At 42.0% G+C, this 21,371-nt stretch overlaps 2 protein-coding genes across 2 annotated transcripts in view; one reads left to right on the top strand and one right to left on the bottom strand.

Moving 5' to 3' along the window:
- Positions 1-375: 375 nt before the first annotated feature.
- On the top strand, positions 376-16,897 carry LOC117870247 (ubiquitin-like modifier-activating enzyme 6; the record flags this gene model as incomplete). Its single annotated transcript, XM_034757337.1, is given in 13 exon segments — positions 376-465; positions 599-679; positions 1,972-2,100; positions 3,955-4,006; positions 4,110-4,173; positions 5,333-5,402; positions 5,833-5,904; positions 6,905-7,022; positions 8,008-8,201; positions 11,094-11,221; positions 12,152-12,239; positions 12,560-12,654; positions 14,783-16,897. Coding segments are annotated over 13 exon segments (1,317 nt in total), but the record flags the coding sequence as incomplete, so codon positions are not given.
- Positions 16,898-19,394: 2,497 nt separating this feature from the next.
- The window catches only part of LOC117870249 (signal-transducing adaptor protein 1-like), a 35,066-nt gene continuing 33,089 nt past the window's right edge, over positions 19,395-21,371 (bottom strand). Inside the window, exon 10 of the mRNA XM_034757338.1 lies at positions 19,395-19,777. Within this exon, the coding sequence (XP_034613229.1) occupies positions 19,701-19,777 (77 nt within the window). The 3' untranslated portion in view covers positions 19,395-19,700. The remainder of the gene's footprint in view (positions 19,778-21,371) is intronic.

The raw sequence follows: 21,371 nt of genomic DNA, 5'->3' as shown, positions 1-21,371 counted from the left end.
TTCTTATTTGAAAGTGGGGAAGTGATGCCCTTACATAAATGCAGTTCGCTCCATTGTCCAATAGCATTTCATGGGTCAGTTTTGCTTTTGGAGCTCCTATCCTCTTGCCTTTTAAGTTTTGTTTTTCAGTTGTAGTGAAAACAGTTCTACTTATAATATCCCTCTTGCCTGTAAAGAGACGTCTAATGCCACTGTGGCAACTTAGCTTTGGTCTGGCAATCTAATTGTAATGCTTTTATAAACAACCCCCAACACCCTTTGTTTAATGTCAGCTGAAGTTCAACCTACAGATAATAGAGACGTTTACAGTGCACTGGTAGTAATCTACTTTAATGTGTCTGTCCGTATACACTGCTCTGTTTTTTTTAAATTTAGCGAGATCCACCAGAAGAAGAAATACCCTTTTGCACTTTAAAATCTTTCCCAGCTGCCATTGAGCACACAATACAGTGGGCGAGGGATAAGGTAAGTGTATTGCCTGGCAAGGTACACACATTCATTCTGTATTTAGAAGTGTGTGTGGAGGGGGTGGGTGGGGGGGAATCAACTTAGAGAATAGTGACCTGCACAACACCATGTTTCTGCTTTTGTTTTTTAGTTTGAAAGTGCGTTTTCTCACAAGCCTTCATTGTTTAACAAATTTTGGCAAACCTACCCATCCGCAGAAGAGGTCTTGCAGGTAGGAATAAATGTTGTGATTTAAAATAAGGGCCTTAAAGCAATGGCTCTTATTTTAAGATCAAGATTCAAGTTCAGTTCTGTTTTCATTCCTAATACAGAATCTGTGATCTGATGATAGTCATTAAGGCTGCAGGTTTGTAACGGAAGTCACGGATTCCATGACTTTCCGTGACTTCTGCAGCAGCCGGTGCGCCATGGCATGTGCATGCACACCCCCCTCGCCCTTCGCGCCCCCCTTCCCCCCCCCTGCAGCAGGAGCGGTTGGATGCCCTCCAGGTAAGCATCGCCCAGAGCCTGCCTCATCCTGTCCCATGTCCCAACCCCCTGTCCCCTCCCACACCCAAACTCTGCTGCTGCTGGGGGGGGGGTGCGGAGCCAGGTAGGGAGCCAACTGGCCCTGCTAACCCAACACCCCCTCCCTTAGCACCCATGGGGCCCCAGGGCAGCCCGCTGCACCTCCGTGACTTTTACTACAAATACCAGTGAATAAAACTGGGGGGGGGAGGCGGACAGGTCACGGGCCATGAATTTTGTTTACTGCCCGTGACCTGTCTGTGACTTTTACTAAAAATACCTGTGACTAAAACGTAGCCTTAATAATCATTGATCACATTGGGTGCAAAATAAGTTTAGTTATAAATATCCACAATAGCCTTATCATCAGGAACACCTCTACCACTTCCCGAATTGCCACTGTCTCCGTTAGTAGCCCAAAGCTGAGTCAGTTGTGTGTAGAAAGCTTCTCTAGCTGATGTTTACCTGTACACATGCGTGGGAGCAGTGAGGAGTTATACTGCCCTCTGATATTGAGAAAATATTTGAGCATCTTCCTGAGAACTGGTGTAACAACTAATCTGAAGAAACTAGAAAGAAACGAATTTGCTTCCAAGTAACTAATTTCATTTTTCTGCATGGTAAATTAATATGCAACTTCCAGTAAGAGGATTTGCACACTCATTCTCTATACTGAACATTGATTACCCCATGGTAACCAGGATTGAGGCTGATAGAAACAAAATGGAATAAACATCTAACAAGCAGGAAACTTCAGAACTGTTATGTTAGGCAATAGTGTTTGGAGAAATTGCAAAGCTGAAGCTGCAAAAAGGGTGGCATGAAGTGAAATAGGGAAGCCTATTTCCTAAATAAAGAATATTTCCTAAACTAGACTTCCACTTTCCCTTTTCTTAGTAAGGTAACAAAGTTTAATTTACTCTTTTATTTTATTAAATGGTTGTAACGGAGCTTGTCCAGTCTAATACTGTTTTCCTATTCCCCTTTTCTGTTCAGAGAATAAAGTCGGGAGAGAGTTTAGAAGGCTGTTTTCAAGCTATCAAATCACTCAGTAGAAGACCCCGAAATTGGTCTCAATGTGTGGAACTTGCAAGAATAAAATTTGAAAAGTATTTTAAACATAAGGTTTGTATATAAAACCTGTTAATGTTGAGAAATGGCTTTTGATTAATTGAGGCTTACAAAAGAATTTATTTATTTATCTCATGGATAAAATACCAAAATTATTTGCAAAAAGTTTCCTGTCACTTTCCTCCAGAATTACCAGACAGTGAATCTTTGCCACAAATGCTACAATTAAAAAATTCAAAACCCAGCTCATCTCTTGAGAAGGTTTCGCATTGGGTATAGTCTTGCATAAATTATTAGATGTTTTTAACTTAATTTTATAAATCCTCACATTATCTTAGTGTCTCTAGACTGAAACTTAGGGTGGGACTTACTGTATCTTTTGGCGGTGTCTCCACTGAATAAATACCATAGTCCTGCTAGCCCACAAGGTTGCCCCTCTATTAAAATATGGTTTATGCTTTCAGTGAATTGACTTTGAAGAGCTCTGTGTAAGCTCGAAAGCTTGTCTCTCTCACCAACAGAAGTGGGTCCAATAGAAGATACTACCTCATCTACCCTGTCTCTCTTTTTTGTTCCAGTAGACTCTTTTAATATTGCACTAAGATTGCTGTCATCTTACTTCTTGTATCCGTGTACTCAAATTTGAGAAAACTCGTACTCAGTTTTCTCAAATATATAGCAGACAGGATGATTAAAACATGCCGATTGTGTCGATGTAGTTTTGAAAGTGTGATATGTAATGTGCTTAAATTATGTGTACACAAATGGGTGACTGTGTTGAAGAAAAAGTACTAATTCCATGCACAGTTCCTTGGTTGCTAGTGTGTACTTCACATATTAACCAACATTTTTGGATGAAGACTGGAGAGTGCCATTTTCAGTTGGCACCTATATTTTCTGATATGCACGAATACTTTCATTACTTCAACCCCGTGGTTCTGAACAATTGGGAAGGAGCTCCCTACATCGGAGTGGGAAAAGTACGGTCCACGGGCTGGATCTGGCCCATGGGATTGCCACCCCCCTCCCAGAAGTGGCCAGCACCACATCCCTGCGGCCCATAGGGGAGGGGAGGGCAGAGGACTCCGCGCGCAGCCCTTGCTTGTGGGTACCTCCCCCGAAGCTCCCAGTGGCCGGGAACGGGGAACTGCGGATAATGGGAGCTTTGGGGGAGGTACCCCCAGGCAAAGGCAATGCGCGGAGCCCTCTGCCCCCCTTCCTCCGGGGGCCACAAGGACGTGGTGCCAGCTGCTTCCCGGAGCAGCGCAGGGCCAGGGCAGGCATGCAGGCAGGGAGCCTGCCCTAGCCTCGGTGCGCACTGCTGCCACCCCAGAGCCGCTCCAGGTAAGTGGCGCCAAGCCGGAGCCTGCACCCCAACTCCCTGCCGTGAGCCCCCTGCCCGCACCTCAACCTCCTGCCCTGAGCCCTTTGCTGCACCTCACACCCCTTGAACCCCAACTCCCTTCTCTGAGCCCCCCCATAATCCGCACCCCTCCCTGCACCACTGCCTTGAGCCTCCTCCCGCACTGTGCACCCCTGCTGCACCCCAACCCTCTTCCCTGAGCCCCCTCATACACCCTGCATCCCTCCTGCACCCCTACGCCTTGCCCTGAGCCCCTTCTTGCACACCGCTCCCCCTCCTGAAGCCCAACCCCCTGCCCCGCATTACATTCATGGCCCTGCATGCACTCGGGCCAAAAAGTTTACCCACCCCTATCCTACATGAACATAAATTTCTTTTATTTTCATAACTGATTAGAAAACTTTCCCTCTATCAGAGGGAAATATGACAAAGCTGGATCAAGATTTTAGAGCACCACAATGACATCTCTTCTTTTTCATTCATATTTTGAAGCGCTGATTTGTGTATGATGGAGTATTAATAGTCCTCTGACATTTCTTTTCTAGGCTCTTCAACTACTTCATTCTTTTCCCCTTGATACACGATTAAAAGATGGAAGTAAGTATAAATAGCCACTTTGATGTGACTTTATAGAGTAAATCATTGCGTTACTATGTTATTAACTACTTAGAATTTCACTTTAAATTCTTCCCACTACCAGGTTTGTTTTGGCAGTCACCAAAGAGGCCACCTTCTCCAATAAAGTTTGAATTCAGTGATCCTTTGTAAGTATTGTACCTCTATGATATTTTGTATATACATGGAGGAAGGGAGGGATATTATGTAATAGGCTTGTGTAGCAGAAAAACTGTCGTCTATAGAACTTGAAGTTTTGAACTGAGCGAAGACCACACAAACTGAAGTGAGGTTTGCATTGGATACACTGCCGCCCGCACTTTCCCCTTAATAGCAACCTCAGTGTAACCAAGGGGCTAGACTTCAGTGTTGCAAATAACTAAACTCAAAGTTTTATTGCAAAAGAAGCATGTCAAAGTCTTGAGGTTTGTCAGATGAAATATCGACTTCTCCTTTGGGAAACTGCTCCCCACTCTTGGGGAACACTCACCTAGATTATGAACTCAGAGTTCTAAAAAATGGGATCAAATGGGAATATATGGCAGTGCATTGGATGTAGTTTGAGCGTGTGAAAGGTATGCAGTTCCCGTAACAAGCATTTCATTGAATTCTCTCTGGTGTGACACTGACAAGAATAAGGGGAAGACTAAAAGTAAATCACACAGGCCTTGAAGTTGTGCAGTGTCAGGACTTGTCTTCACTATGCTGCTGCACTCAATGCAGCAGGTGTCGATTTAGCAGGTCTACTGAAGACCCACTAAATCTATGGCAGAGCGCTCTTTGGTTGACTCCGGTACTCCAGCTCCCGGAGAAGATTAAAATAAGTCGACCGGAGAGCGTCTCCCATCGACGCAGTGCAGTTATTCACGTAGCTGGAGTAGCGTAACTTAGGTCATCTTTCCCCGGTAGTGAAGACAAGCCCTCAGTGCGGATTTTAAAATTTTGACAAGATAGTTTTTGATTGTACTTAGCTGTGATAACCAAAATCCTCCATTTCTCGTGTGTTTCATCTACTTTCATAATGATCCTGTCACATAAGGAAAATTATTCTTGGGCAATAGTTCCCTGATGTGTAGAAGCATCCCATGATACGTTGTTGTTAGTACTTTGGTAACACATCCTCCTTCATTTTTAGATCATAAGTACTTCAGGGCAGGACCCTTACCTTCTTGTTTTTTCTCAGAGCCTGACCCACTGGCGCCCCAATCCTGATTTGAGCTACAGGGTGCTACTGAAACACAAATATTATTTTAAAATCTGAATTTAGATTTTGGTACAAAAACAATTGCCTTCTCTTTTTTTCAACAGACACTACAGTTTCATAGTGAGTGGTGCAAAACTCTTTGCAAGAGTATACTGTGTCACTGTCACAGAAAAGGTAGGTAATAATTCAATTATAGTTAGAGCAGAGGTTAGATGCACTTGATACTCAGTATGCATTCAGATGCTACTGTTTCTGTTGGGTCTTCAGTAATAAATTGTTGAGAAACAAAATACTCTTCAAATTACAACTGATCCCTCAAGTGTTTTAATCTTCAGCATGATGGTCCAGTGCCACCATTGCTGCTCTTTATCCATATTAATCCATGAAATGCCTTTGTGTCCCCCAGCCTGATAGTTTATGATGATTCTTCAAAGTGCGGGGTTCCTGGCCCATAAAACTGTAATTCTGCTGTAAATGAACTATAAATTACAAAGATTTTTTTAAACTTTTTTCTTTGCTTTTTTAACAAAGTGTAGTAAATCTAATAAGGTTTTGTCTATTTCTTATAAAAGTAAACTGCAGTTATCTTTATTTAAAAAAACAGGATTTGTCAGAAGAAACTATTTTGAAGATCATTTCAGGAGTAAATATACAAGAGTTCAGACCTTCAAATAAAGTAGGTTTAATATTTTATTAAGCTCTAAGTTAAGCAAACATCTTTCTTGTGATGTTGGTAATTCTCCCCTTCCTGTTATGTGGAAGAACTCCTGGTGAGAATATGGTTTGTGTAGCATAGGTTCTTGTTTTGTTTCCCCATGTTGTATAGTCAAGATTTTGCATTTAAATATCGCAGCTAAATCGAGCCCAAATGAAGCTGACAATGATCTGGACTCTTCACAATTATTTTTTGTTTTTTTAAATTGAATCCCTATAAGTGCAGTCCATGACTTTAAGCCTCCAGGCTTTTTTTATACCTGCACATCAAAGTTTTTTAGTTAACTTTTAATTACTGTTACAGTAAATGCTCCGGGTTACATTATTTTAATACTAGGCAAGAGAACGGCATTATTTTTCTCCATGACGTAAAGCTAATGTTTTAGAGCTGTATTAACCAAAAAGATTTCAATGGGTTGGATCAGGCTGCAACCACTTAAAATACATGGCAGCAAACTGTCTCTTGTAATGTTTTATGTTGCAGCTCTGTGGAGAATGGAGTTTTTAATTGTTGAGACTATAAATCCTGTTCATGTGTAGTACTGTTATGTTGTTGGTGATCTTGATAGTTTGACAGAAAGATACATGTCAGGGCTTCTCTACCTTTGAAATCCAGCAACGGCACAGTTGCAGCTCTGCACATGTAGCACTTCAGTGGAGACACTGCCTAAACCAATGGGAGGGGTTCTGCCCGCACAGGTAAGAACACCTCCCTGACAGGCAGTAGCTAGGAATTCTTCTGTTGACTTAGTGCTGCTTACACAGGGGTTAGATCGGCCTAATGATGCCGCTCAGGGATGTGGATTTCTTCCGTTTTCCTAGACGTTGAGAAAACATCAGCTTTTTGGTTAGATGTGGTGATAATGCAAGGCAAATGCCACATTTAATCAGTTTGGGCAAACCTGGCTCTTGGGTTAAGGGTAATACCATGCTACATGTTCAGTTGTTGCATATATTCATAGGTTGTGCAGACAGATGAAACTGCAAGGAAACCAGACCATATTCCAGTAAGCAGTGAAGATGAGAGGAATGCTATTTTCCAGCTGGAAAAAGCCATATTATCCAATGAAGCTCTGAAAAGTGAGTAACTTCCTTTGTAAAATACTCCACTACTTGTTGAGTTTTAGCTGCTACCGTAGTGCCAGCAGTGTGCAGCTCAAGTCTTTGGAAAAATAGTTCAGTATCTCACCAGCTTTTCACTTTGGTGAGGGCTTGTAAAGCTTTCTTGTTGTGTATCACCTACAAAACTAAAACTTTCTTTTAAGTGATAATAGCTATCCATAACTGGTTGTTTAAAAATATAAAAGACGCAGAATGGCTTCCAAGGGTTCCCTAAGAAATAAACATCTAAGTCCTTGTGGCTTTGCCATTATGACTGTTGTATCTCTTGAAGTACAGGTTCCCAACCTGGGAGTCACAAATGGGTGTCAGAGCATTGTGACCACCCTGCCCTTTCCCCATTGCTATGTGTGTGTGTGTGTGTGGGGGGGGGGGGTCCTGGCTAGATCTCAGCCAGATTGGAAGTGGTCCTGGTATGGAAAAAAGGTGAATTACTTTCTAAAGAGGAACTTGATTTGTAATTGCTCTAATAGTAAAAGGGTACCTGGTCAGGTACTTCAGACACATGAAGATTTTGATGCTTAAAAAAGTAATAATTAGATGTAACTCTAGTCTTAGTGAAACGGCTAACACTTACACAAAGGGGATCCATATAGTACAGGGTGGGGAGAAAAACCCCGTGCCTGGGTGGGGAAGAATGCCCACAAAACAGTCCAACCCTGATTCCTGACACTGCAAAGGAAATTAAGTGCTTGGTGTCTCTGTTAATATTAAAAAAACAAAACAAAACAAAAAACCCCACCCAAATGCAATAAACTCAATCATCAAATCTAGCAGCTGCTTCTCTTTGTAGCACAGATACCCCTGTACCAGGACCTAATACTCCCTAATCTTTATAAAGCACATAATTGAAAGTGTATTAATAAAATAGACCCAGAACAGCAGTCATTTATTTTAGAATTCATTCATCTTATTGGTGAACATTTGATTTTTGTTTCGTGAACAGATGACTTGCAAATGAAGATGCTCTCCTTTGAAAAAGATGATGATGCTAACGGGCATATAGACTTCATAGCAGCAGCATCTAATCTGCGAGCCAAGATGTACAACATTGAACCAGCGGATCGGCTCAAAACAAAGCGCATCGCTGGAAAGATTATTCCTGCTATTGCAACTGCTACTGCTGCAGTGTCTGGCTTGGTGAGTGAGTTTACATATTGAGGAATCTTTATTTTGCAAAACCACCTCTGATCTGCAAGAAGCAAAGACCCTCTTTTCTGCCTGTTCTTCATTGTTTGAGTGCTGGTTAATGCTAATACATCCCTGCTGCAAGATTTTTGGTAAAACTGATCCTAATCTAGGTATAACTTCACAGTGGCCTCTTGCTTCTGTGATCCTGTAGCGTAGGCTTTATGGCATTGTGGAAAGACTGGGAAGAGGGTATTAATTACCAGTATAATATACTTGTCTTTAAACAAGTAGAAAACTTTGAAAGGCAAGAAGCAGTGTTTTCTGTGGTATAGAATGTGTGTGTGAAAACTCACCATTTTGAATGTGATACAGTATTTGATGTTAGCAGTATGAGAATCCGATAGCATAGTTTATAAACCAATTTCTATCATGCTTTTAATGCTAGTTTGGCAATTAGAAGGAAACCTTAATGTGAAAACATTAAGGGTAACTACTGCATTTACAAAAGATTTGATTATCTAGTATTAAAGTAGGATAAACCGGTATTAGTGTTAACATCAGTGTGAGTGTGTCATGTCTTAGCAAGAAGGTGTCAGCTACCAGACTTGAGGTAAAATGTCAGTTGGCAATCCTTTATTTTCACGTACATTCCTCACTTTATATTTGAGAAATGTTGACTCCATTGTGATCAATACAGGCCATGTGCTGTCAAGGAGAGAAACAGTTGCCACTGAGTTTAATCTTATGTAATGTAAGAGTAGGTGAGAGTCTTTTTAATTACTTGAAATTAAATTCATGCCCCTTCCTTTTTCTGTTGCGAAGAGGTCATGTATTTTTAGCAGTAGAATAGCAAAGAAATTGTTTATAGTCCAGGAGAATAAAGGCCTGGACTGTGTCTTGCTGATCTGTGTATGGATCTCGAAATTTCCACAGGAAAAGTAGGACACTGTCACTTCCACACAGAGGGGTAGGCATTCTCTGCAGCACCATCCCTTGCTCTGTGCACCAATTTCTACATAGTAATACAGGTGGAAGAGTCCTATTCCCTCACTTTGGGTCCTTTCCACTGCTGTTGGACGGCCAGTGTTGGCATGGCACCAACAGGAGCAGTAATGCTGTGGGAGAGGGGGACTAGCAGAGCTAAGAGTGCCTTTCAGTCTGCTGGGTTTTGGGGTGGGGTGGGGTGTTTCAGCCTTCAAAGTATACAGTCTCTTAACTTCTTCCACCAGAGGGAACCTTTCCAGAGGAGGGTGTGAGCCAGCCCATGTTCATGATTGCTGCATATCTGGGTTATGATAATAGAACTTCATTTGTAGCAGAATAAAAACAAATGTCAAGGTCTAAAAAAATCATTAATTTTGAATCTAAAGCAATAAATATATTACCAACGAAGGAGAAAAAACCTGAAGATGCTATTGGCATTTTTGCAGAAAACATCAATCTTAAACTGGAAAATCCATTGTAATGTGAGTGCTCTCAAGGTTTAGTTATTTATACCCAGCTCCATTTTTGGCTGGGAATTTCCTCATTTTCCAACAATGATGGCAAAGTGTCAGTGATGGGACTAACTTTCATGCTATGCAGTGACTGAGGAAGTTGCAACTTCTGCAGGGATAAACTCCACCCCTTCCCCAGACGACCCCTAAGCCTGCTGCTCTCCATGTCCGAGGTGCTGCAAACTTTGCTGTATTGGAGTTCAGAACTCTTTGCAATACCAATAACCCAGCCTCTCTTCCCCTCTCCCACCAAAAAACACTCAAAGCTCTTAGTCCTTTCCAAAACCAGCAGAATAAAACATACTTGGAGTTAGTAGGCCAAGATGTTGGGTTATTACTAACCAAAATATTTAAAATGTTTAAGATCTGAGATCACCACCTTATTTTTTCTGAACCCGTCTCTCCCAAGTTCCTTGTCTGGTTTGTCTCAAGCTTTCCAGAAAATTCTACCCTACTGTAAAAACAACAAGTAGTCTGGTGGCACCTTAAAGACTAACAGATTTATTTGGGCATAAGCTTTCGTGAGTAAAAACCTCACTTCGAAGAAGTGAGGTTTTTACTCACGAAAGCTTATGCCCAAATAAATCTGTTAGTCTTTAAGGTGCCACCAGACTACTTGTTGTTTTTGTAGATACAGACTAACACGGCTACCCCCTGATACTTGATACCCTACTGTAAGAACACATGTGCCTGGACATAGAATTAGAGATATTAGGGAGGTGTTAGAAATTGGGCACACTGGAAGGTTAGCATTAACCTTAAGTATGCCCTGCCATGCTGACACTGTCCCCTTTCTCTGACAGTGATTTCTGTTGTTCCTATTAATATTAATAGAAGGCCGTACCAAATGTCTCCTGCATACCAGCCTTAACCTGCNAGTCTGGTGGCACCTTAAAGACTAACAGATTTATTTGGGCATAAGCTTTCGTGAGTAAAAACCTCACTTCTTCGAAGTGAGGTTTTTACTCACGAAAGCTTATGCCCAAATAAATCTGTTAGTCTTTAAGGTGCCACCAGACTACTTGTTGTTTTTGTAGATACAGACTAACACGGCTACCCCCTGATACTTGATACCCTACTGTAAGAACACATGTGCCTGGACATAGAATTAGAGATATTAGGGAGGTGTTAGAAATTGGGCACACTGGAAGGTTAGCATTAACCTTAAGTATGCCCTGCCATGCTGACACTGTCCCCTTTCTCTGACAGTGATTTCTGTTGTTCCTATTAATATTAATAGAAGGCCGTACCAAATGTCTCCTGCATACCAGCCTTAACCTGCTGTAAGTCCTTTTACTTGAATCGACGTGCTGCTGATTACATCAGATTTTATGTACCAGCTTTATCCCAAGAAATCCTGTAATTTGTAAAGTATTAAGTAGCTCTGTCTTTGTGTTTACCCTAGGTTGCCCTGGAACTGATCAAAGTTGTGGGTGAACATCCATTTGAAGCATATAAGAATTGTTTTTTAAATCTAGCCATTCCAATAATAGTGTTCACAGAAGCTGCTGAAGTAAGAAAAACAGAAATAAGGTAAGGAGTACAATGACGGTGTGTTGTCTAGGAACTTACATTTGATATTTGAGAGGGGTGTAATGTTACATCAGGATCTGGAGACACACAGTTAGTATGTATGGGAGTTGGAGGGAACCCATACAACCTGGCTACGTGTTGTCCTTTGGGCTTCACACAACAACAAAATGAAGAAACCAAAGTTGGGTTCCAAGCAACCACGTTAATTTTGTACAGACATACAAGGCCTCGCTACCTCCTACAGCTCTGGCTGGTTTCTAAACCACAGAACACAGCGAGCACTTGGAGGGGTAGTACCCAATTCCTGTCACTACACGAAGCATTACTAGTATCCTTAGATCTGGTGACGCCGTTCTCAAATGTACAGTGCCAGGGTTTGGAAAGCCAACATAACCATTCTGACCTATACGAACCGGAGACCAGATTTTCCTAAGTGCTCAGCATTGTTCTCAATGGGAGCTGCTGATTACTGAACAATTCTAAATGTCTGGCCCCTACTTACTGCCTTTTTAACTATTATTTCAGTTAATAAATGTATTAGTCAAACATTGTTCAGTCTGCATAATCTTTGGTTGCAAATATACATATCTATGCAGTATAAAAATACAATTTTGCCAGTATCTTTCTTCACCTTATTTGTTTTACAGTAGTATGTAAAGACCTAATCTGGATTCAGGGCTTCACTGTGCTAGGTAATGTGTACATGCATACTGAGGGATGGTCTCTACCTCGAAGAACTTGGTCTAAATAGATACGACAGACAAAGGGAGGGAGAGGAAATAGGGGCAGAGAGAGGAGGAAAGTTAAACATAGATTAATAGCAGAGCTACTGATAATGACAATATCGGTTTCTGAAAAAAATACTTTGAATCCACACTTTCAGGGTGTAAGATCAAATGAATGTTTAGCACTCTGTTCTTTTTCAAACAGAAATGGAATATCGTTTACAATCTGGGACAGGTGGACTATTTATGGGAAAGAAGATTTCACTCTACTGGACTTCATAAATGCTGTTAGAGTAAGACTTCACTTATTGAATGGTTTAGTAGAGATGTGGGGAAAATGGCTTCATTTTTTTTCTGGCTTGTGTCGAGCACCTATTAATGCCAAAATAATTTTTAGGACTAAGTGCATTTTGTGTGGCTCCTGATCCGTGCTGTAATTGAATATATAAAATGATTTAATCAAATCAATTTCAATAAACCATTGGTCAATTTTATATTTAATGCATGGACATTTTTCTGTCTGGGATGTTGACTTTTAAAAATGGTTCCATCATTTGGAACTAATTGTCTGTATGGTGCAGTCTGCTAACATGTTTGCATTCCTGAATTGTAGGAGAAATACGGAATAGAGCCAACAATGGTTGTACAGGGCGTCAAAATGCTGTATGTTCCTGTGATGCCTGGTCACATCAAAAGATTAAAGCTGACGTAAGTATTAATAGGGTAGTAAAAACAACTGTGGATCCAGGGAGGTGACCTGGTATGTTGATTCCTTTTACTTATTTAATGTGGCTGGCATCTAGATACCATGGTGATAGGCCCAGCGTACATACACAAAAGCTCTTGATAGCTCCATTCCCTCAAGGGATTCTTGAGCAGCAACTTGGAGTTCTGTCCACCCGTTCACCAGACACTATGCTCTAACTCAAGCCACAACTGTAGGGATGGCAGTACTACAAGCATCTCTGCCGACAGCTTCCCTACGTCCTTCTCCACTCTGAACACGGCTTGCCAGTCACCCGTATGCGGAATATACATAGGGACCAGCACTCAAAGAAGAAATGGAGGTTACTTACTGTAACTGGAGGTTCTTTGAGATGGGTGGTCCCTATCTGTATTCCACTACCTGCCCTTCTTCCCCTCTGCTTCGGATCCTGTTGGATTGTGCTAAGAGGAGGAACTGAAGAGGCATCGACCCGCACTGCCTCTTACACCCTTGGTCGGGAGCACAAGGGAAGGTACTGCGCTTGTGCGTGTCAATGGATTCTGCTCTGGGAAATCTCTAGACTTGGGCACATGGCGTGCATGCGTACCCATGTGTGGAGTACAGATAGGGTCCACACATCTTGAAGGACCTCCAGTTACAGTAAGTAACCTCCATTTCCAGAGTACTGAGTGCTGGGGGCACAAAGCTGCAGTTTATAGTTGGCTACCAGCAGGCGTTTCCACAGTGAAAATGGAGCCCCCATAAGTTCGATTATATTTTATTCACCCTACAGAATTGTTTTCTTTGGTCTCTTGAAGTTTAGTTGTTAGCTGCACTGGTGACTAGTGCATTTTGAATTACCTTATAAATCCGAATTTGTTTTTATTTCCAACGTGCTGCACATTTTTATTCTTCCTTTAAAAATAATTGCAACCACCAAATGGCTCAAATGTGCCAATGTAGGCGTTTTGATACCGTCCTGGCATTCAGAATGATGATCTGCTGCATGAGTTTGTCATTCGGTCTTATGAAACTTGCTTTTAAGGATGGCTGGGTAGCTCCATTGAATTTACTGTGGAAGGGTAAGACCCTTATTGTTCAGGTGAGAAGAGACTTACACCTTCAGTGGTTCTTGTAATATAGCAAATAATTTCAAGGAGAGCAAACTTCAACGAAATTCCAAATGAAGACTGCAAAACTCATAGAATCTGACTGCAGAGCACTGATATGTTGTGTCAACTCAATCGAAATAGTCAAAATAGTTTTGGATAATTGGTAAATGTGTAATCTAAACACAGTGTTAGTTGGCTCTCGCAGTTCAGAATTTTACTATAAACTTTTTTTTTTAAGAATAAGATGCTGTGCAGTGAGGCCACTCTTCCAGGGTGGTACTTCAATAATAAAGCCACATACGGGCATGTTTTCGTGCTATCTACTGCAATTAGTCTACTAGCATTGCAGGTAGTATTCAGCCAGGGCTCAATCCCGGCTCTTTACCACCACCGCTACCCAACTCCCAAATCCCTGGCAATAGAAGGCCCAAACTGCAGCAGAACAGTCCCGTTGCAAGGGGGCCCCATAACTTCCTGCACGCAGAGCTCCATGAGAGCCCTTGTCGGTGGACAGGGGAGGTTCTAGAAGCGGGACCATTGGATTTGTTCATACACAGTATAAATCCATTGGTCAAAACCACATGTGGGTGTACAAAGGGCTGTGGCCATGACTGCTGCCCATATGATTGGGGCAACAGCCATTGCATGGATCTGTCTGCCCTATTGGCGGATGATGGGGGAAAGAATTGTTGTTTTCCTCCAGTCTCCCAGCCCTGCACAAAAACGTTTCTTTGCTTTTTATCACAAGCAACGTAATAGCTCAGAGGTTGGCTGCTCTGAGAGCAAAAGCAGAAATACACTAACTGAAACATGACCTTCCACAACCAAGACAGAGCAACTTTGGGACATCGCATAAGCAGAAGTTTCACTGTCTTTAACCAAACTTCTGCTGCGTTGGACTTCACTCCTGGTAGAGCTGTGGAAATAAAACAACTTCCCATAACGCAGGATAGCTCAGCCCAGCCAGCTCTTTGCTCTTTTTCCTGCTCTTACAAAACTCGTCTTCCTTTCTTTGCAGGATGCAAAAGCTAGTGAAACCATCAGCTGATAAGAAATACGTGGATCTCACAGTGTCGTTTGCTCCAGAAACAGATGGAGATGAAGACTTGCCAGGGCCACCAGTGAGATACTACTTCATCCATGAAGACAATTGATGGTAATGCTCTAGGACCATTTGCTTTGAAGGGAGTGTGCTGATTTCGGCGTAAAACAAGTAATACATATTTCTTTGGTGAAGCCTTAATTAAAACAGGAACAGTTGAAGTCAGTGAATTGCACTGAAGAGGTCTGTCAAACTGGATTTACCGTTCACCTGTCCCTAGTCTCTGCATACATCTGTCTGCTCATAACGAGGATTGGAGGTTTGCTGAAATGGAATGTCATGTAGAATGCGTACCACAAAGAAGAGATTTATATTAATTTATGGGGGAGGGGGGGAAATGGCAAACTTAGCATCTTATTTCAATATGCAAGATAAATGTTAAATGGAGGGAGAGAGCAAAAATGGGGGAAATTATTGTTTTATAACATGGTGGTCAGTAATGTTTTATAATCCATTTCTCATGACTCTCTTCTAAAATTGGGGTGCCAACTGCATCATCTGAGCACTGGGCCAAATTCATCCCAAGTGTAATTTGATTAAAAAAGCAAATGAATTTGCCTCATTTACATTGTTGGTGTTCTCTTCTGAGCCATTGCTATTACTGTATGTTGGGGCAGTTCTTTTAGGTCAGTCTGGATGTGGAAACGCAGGGGGCAGATTCTCAGAGGGTGTAAATTGTCAGAGCTCCATTGAAGTCAACCGAGTGACGACAAGTGAGTTCTGCCCCAAGAGCACAATTTGGGAACAGTGAAGTATGGGGAAAGCTGAAATCTGTTGGAGAGTTGGGCCCTTATTCTCCCAGTTAAGCTCTTCTGCTTGATGAAGAGGCAGGTGAAGTTGTGGCTAAAATTTTTTGCCTCCAAATTAAGAGCAAGGTAGCAAATTGTTACTTTTTTGAAGGGGGAGGGTCAAGAGGGTATTCTGTGTATTTCATATCAAACATTTGGTTCCTTTTATCTCCTCTTGGCGCCATAACTCTAGAAGGAAGCTTTATATAGCGTATCTGTCTCTACAACACAAATCTGAGTTCATCTGAAAATCAAGTTTAGATTGGCCTCAATCTATAATTTAGGCGTCTAAAGTCTGATAGATCCATTTAATTTAGCAACAATCAGGAAATCATTTTGGCTATGGCAGTTAGGAGAAAATGCTGGTGCAGTACGACAGCATCAGTGGCAGAATTCTTCGGCATCTATGCCCCGGACAAGTGAGCTTCTGTGAATTGTTCCCCTGATTATGGAAAAACTAAAGCAAGTGAGATGGGAACAAAAATCGAATCTACTAACATCGCCCTGAACATTATTATTTTTGCTTTGGAAATAGTTTGCATTTACTGTATCTCCTGCATATGATGCAAAACTTGTTCACCACTATAAAATCAGTGATGTCAATGTGTGATTCAGTTTATTAACCTTTAGGGATCTTTTGGAGCCTAAAATATTGGATAACTGTGCTTGTTCTCATCTTCCCTCTCCTCCCAATTTGCTTATTCAAGAACAAAATATCTGGATGGTTGGGCATTTGGACACCAAATATGTATTGAATATACAAGCTGGAATCCATTAAAATTATTCCAATATTTGGGAATAAGTCTTAAATGTAGTACCTCTTTTGTAAGGTGTATATATTTTTTACTCTCAACATAGTTTATAGATATTTTATAGTTTTAACAGATTTGATTTGAAACCCAGCTGGTTTATTTAACTTTTTTTTTTTTTTTTTTTTTTACAACTTATTCTTTAAAAAAACAAACATTCCGTAAAACAGGCAAAGAGATGGCATTCTTAGAGATGGCAAAGTGCATACTTGACATAGGGCAAAAGGCAGAAAGGGAAGACTATTTGAGAGTAAATATCTGCTTCTGAGTGCTGACTGAAATGTGTGTTCCCCCCAGCAATAGCAGGGAGTGTAAATCCCAAATGAAATCTGTGATCTGGATTTTATTTTTTATTTCAATGTTTGGGGCAAACGTAAAGCGCTGTGAACTCTAAAAGTCAGGGGCTGGGAAACAATAAAATGTAATTTGAGTAACTAACTTCTTTGTTCATTTACTCAACATGAAAGCGGAGTCGGGTATGTTAGCTGGATGTTAATAGCACACAGAACACCTTTGAAAAGGAGTCTATAAAAGTCTGTTAGCCTGGGTGCTTTCCTGACTTACATCTGATGGTCTCTTCCGGGTTAACAGGCAATATTCAAATGTAACATGCTGAGTGGCCTTTGTTAACAGCTTCTCATTGCCTGACAGTATGTAGTTACATGCAGTGTTGGCACTTGAAAACACTCGTGCACTTTTGTGAACTCTAAATATACAGGTGGCAGGAATTGGGGGCCAAAATTAGCAAAACACAGATACATCTCCACGTCTCACAAACAGTGGGTGCCCTTTGGATGTCTGTTCTGTGGATGATTTCTGCCTAGCTGAACCGATGTATTTCGAGTAGTATATATGCTAGGTCATTGCGCATTCTCCATTTGATATGTATTTCTCTGGATTTGTCTGAACAGAGGTTGACATGAGTAGGTTTTTATTAACAAATGTAAAGAGAACTTAATATGACAGAGATATGTTGCCCAACCTGCCACTAAGAATTGCTCTTCATCTTTTTTCACATTAAAAATAACCTGAACTACTGACAAAGCGAATGAACATGTTTTTAAATGGAGATGTCTACAGTACATCATAGTTGCCAGGTGTGCACTGATTCATATCAATGATACGTTAAGCATGAGCCCTAATGACAACATGAACTATGCGACCGCTAATCACTTTAGCAAAGCCACAATTTGCACATGGAAAGTACAAGACACACATGTAGTGAAGGAGAATAGAAATTCCCAATTATTTCAATTCACAGCAATGTTCAAATGGCAATTTTGGGTATTGCAAACTTCTGCTAAGTGATGCTGCTCAGACAGATGACTTCAGCAGAATGGTCCTCCTCTGAATGTACTGAAAGAATCTGAAATGCTTTTTTTATAAACATGAAGTTGCTCTCTAATACTTTGGAAAAATCACTGTTCAGCAAAAAGGATACAACAATGTACAGTGTGAAAAGCAGTGTGCTCTCCCTTATTTCTCCATTTGAATAAGACTGAGGAGTGGTAGGAAAAGCACCTACCAGAAATGAAGATTATTTCTGCCATATTGAGAGCATCCGTCCGTTTCTTTTTACTCAGTTTGCAGTCTAGGGCTACTACAGAGTTGCTATTAGATGCTCCCATAGCAGCAGTGACCTCTGAGCTACATCTGGCTAGGCAGATGTTACCATTTCTTGCAGCGTTAGGCACTGTCTACAGAAGCACGGTCCATCACCTCAAGATTTTGCTCTACAGCACATTATCCTTTCGAAGCTGGTGCAGAGTGTACTAACTTCAACTTCAGTGGGGAAACTTCACTGATTACCTGTTGATTTCTGAGTGGTGTTTAGTTCTGAACTATAAAGCTCTAAAGGGACTGGAAGCTTCCTAGGTGAGGGACTGTTTTTCTCCCCCGATACAGTGCTGCTGCAGTTGCTATTTACTGCTCAAGCTGGAGCTACTCAATTAATACAAGTGCTGGTGGAAGCAAACCCTTTGGGAGGGCCTCTGAACGTCAACATTCATTTTCCTCTTTATTGGGCCACAATAGCCCAAGCCTTAGACTTTATGGGGCTCTCTGAAGATCATGTCTTTTCGCAGGGTATGAGGAGGGAAGGTGCACTCATTAAGATCTAGGGCTGAAATGGGTCCCCCCCCTTCCTGCTTTTGAGGAACATAAGAACATAAATACAGCCATACTGGGTCAGACCAAAGGCCCATCTAGCCCAGTGTCCTGTCTTCCGACAGTGGCCAATGCCAGGTGTCTCAGAGGGAATGAACGGAACAGGTAATCATCGAGTGATCCATTCCCTGATGCTCATTCCCAGCTTCTGGCAAACAGAGGCTAGGGACACCATCCCTGCCCATCCTGGCTAATAGCCATTGATGGACCAATCCTCCATGAACTTATCTAGTTCTTTTTTGAACCTTGTTATAGTCTTGGCCTTCACAACATCCTCCGGCAAGGAGTTCCACAGGTTGACCGTGCATTGTGTGAAAAAATATTTCCTTTTGTTTGTTTAAATCTGCCCGTTTCATTTGTTGACCCCCCCCCCCCCAGTGACTTACCTAGCTGCCTAAATTTGGCCTCCAGGTTCTCTCTCCTATCCTTCCCTATGTCATTGGTACCTACATGTACCACATGTACCAGCTCCTCCCCAGCACTACACATAAGTCTATCTCAATGACTCGAGCGATCCACAACCTTCACACCAGGCAGGCAAGTCACCATGTGGTTCTCCCAGTCATCGCAAACCCAGCTATCTACGTTTCTAATGATTGAATCCCCCATAACTATTATCTGTCTCTTCCTAATAACTGGAGTTCCCTCCCCCGGAGAGGTAACCTCCGTGCGAGAGGATACCACATCATCATCTGGAAGGGGGGTCCCAACTATGGGAGCATTTCCCTCTGCTCCAGTTGGATGTTCTCCTTCCCTGAGACTTTCATCCTCCTCAACAGCACAGAGGCTGTCAGACTGGGGGTGGGACCATTCTAGTGTGTCCCAGAAAGTCTCATAAGGTTGCTGAGACAAATGTGCTTAGAGCCATGGAGATGGACTTTGTTTTGTACCAACTGGAAGCCTTAGGAAACAGATATCCAGTTTAATGTGCTGTAATTTATTCCACCGGCTTCTGAGATTAGTTGATACAAGGTGAGATTGTACTACTAAATTTAGCCCACAGGGATTTCCAGGGCTAGAATGTGACACTTTTTCCCTAAGAAAACATCTGTCCCTCCTACATACTCCACTTCAAAGAGGTTGATTTGCACGTTGTCTGTCAGCTGCTTGTCTCTTCTTTCTTTCTTTCATCTCTTTGCCAAGAGTTTCTGAAAGAATGGGAAAAACACTTGTTAACATAGAGAGCGGAAGTGTCATGACAGAGCCATTCCAACTTCAGCAGCTTCCCAGCAGGGCTTGCACTCTTCACTGTCATTGCAACATGGCTTCTCAACTCTCACTCTGCTTATTTATATTGTAGGTAGAATCTACAGCCTCCATTGGGATAGGCACTGTACACGTACCTACACACTTGTTTCATTTTCCATACTACAGTTGCCATAAACACTCCATTCCTTCTGTGTTGGGCTAGCCCTGACTTCTGTCTTAACTCAAGACAACAGGAGAAGCTGGAGGGAGATGATTTAAATATTCAAGCTGTTAAATTGTATGGTGGGAGAAGTGCACTTCCAACTCAAGTGCTGCCCTAGCCAACACTAGCAGACCTGTGCTTTGTCTACTCTATCCACCGTGATCAGAGGCCCTTTCACATTATCTACTGTACGTGTTTTTCCTAGGTCGGTAAGAGCAGCTTTGATTATTGCAACAGTTTTTAAAACTCTGTTGCTTGTCACCATTTTTTTTTCAATTTCTCTGAAAATCCTTGAGTCATTTTCTCAGCACTGCATGGGTCTGGCTTCCTCCCTCTGCAGAGGAATCAACTGGATTACTTTAATACAGGGAAGCATTTCCCTTGGCTCTAGGTTTTAATAAAGTTTGTTCTGACAAAAGTCTAAGATTGGGGGCAAATTTGAAGTCAGTGTCCTGCAGCATAAGCAAGGCAAGTGTCCAACAGAGGTGGCTAGTAGTAAATATTCAGACTGAAGCACCTAAAGGCCCCAGTTGTGACTGGGGCCCTAACGTACCAGGTGCTGTAGAAACAGAGCTCCAGGCCCTGAAGAACTTCAGTCTAATGATAGAAAGAGGATGACGATATAACATGGAAGCAAATCTGGTGAAGTGACACAGGTTTGTCAATTCAAGGTGGTTTTTTAAACGGGTTAGAGGAAGAGAATTGGGGAAGTGGAAGAGTCACAGCTTGTCACCTGCCTGGCCACGATCACAATGGCGGTTTTTGGAGGCATCAGGGCGAATGTGAGGTTTAAAGAGGACGTGCGGTTAGGAACTGTTCAGATTTTCAGAGTTTTGCCCATGTACAAGGGGCAATATGGGGGAGAAAAGGAGCAAAGGCCAGGGGCTGACATTGTGACTGATTACTAGAGCAGCTAGGGAGGGTGGGAGTAGGTAAGAAGGGCCTTGAAAGATAAAAGACAAGAAGCTTATGTTCTTATGAGGCAGTGAAGGAGGGAGCTAGCTGAGGGACTCCGAGGGGATTAACATGGTCAGAGGACAATCCAAGAGAGTTTTAGCAGCATTCTGAATGGAACTTAGAGGGCAAGGATGCAAGTTCGAGAGGTGAATGAAGGGCTTGGATGAGAGTTTCGGACAGACGGACTGATGAATGGCTAGATGTTAGAGCTGTAAGAAAAAGCAAGATTGAAAATATGAATATGTAAAGAGACAAAAGGTGGTGAGGTAATAGCTTTTACTGGACCGTATCTACCTTCTCTCTGAGCCTGGGACCAGCCAGGCAAAGCCACGCAAAGCTGCCATTTGTGGCAGTGCAAATTATGGCTTTGCCTA

Source organism: Trachemys scripta, unplaced genomic scaffold (assembly GCF_013100865.1).
Source record: "Trachemys scripta elegans isolate TJP31775 unplaced genomic scaffold, CAS_Tse_1.0 scaffold_113, whole genome shotgun sequence".
In the NCBI taxonomy this organism is placed as follows: domain Eukaryota; kingdom Metazoa; phylum Chordata; order Testudines; family Emydidae; genus Trachemys; species Trachemys scripta.
The sequence above is the reverse complement of the archived record's forward strand: the minus strand, read 5'-3'. Positions and strand labels throughout refer to the sequence as shown.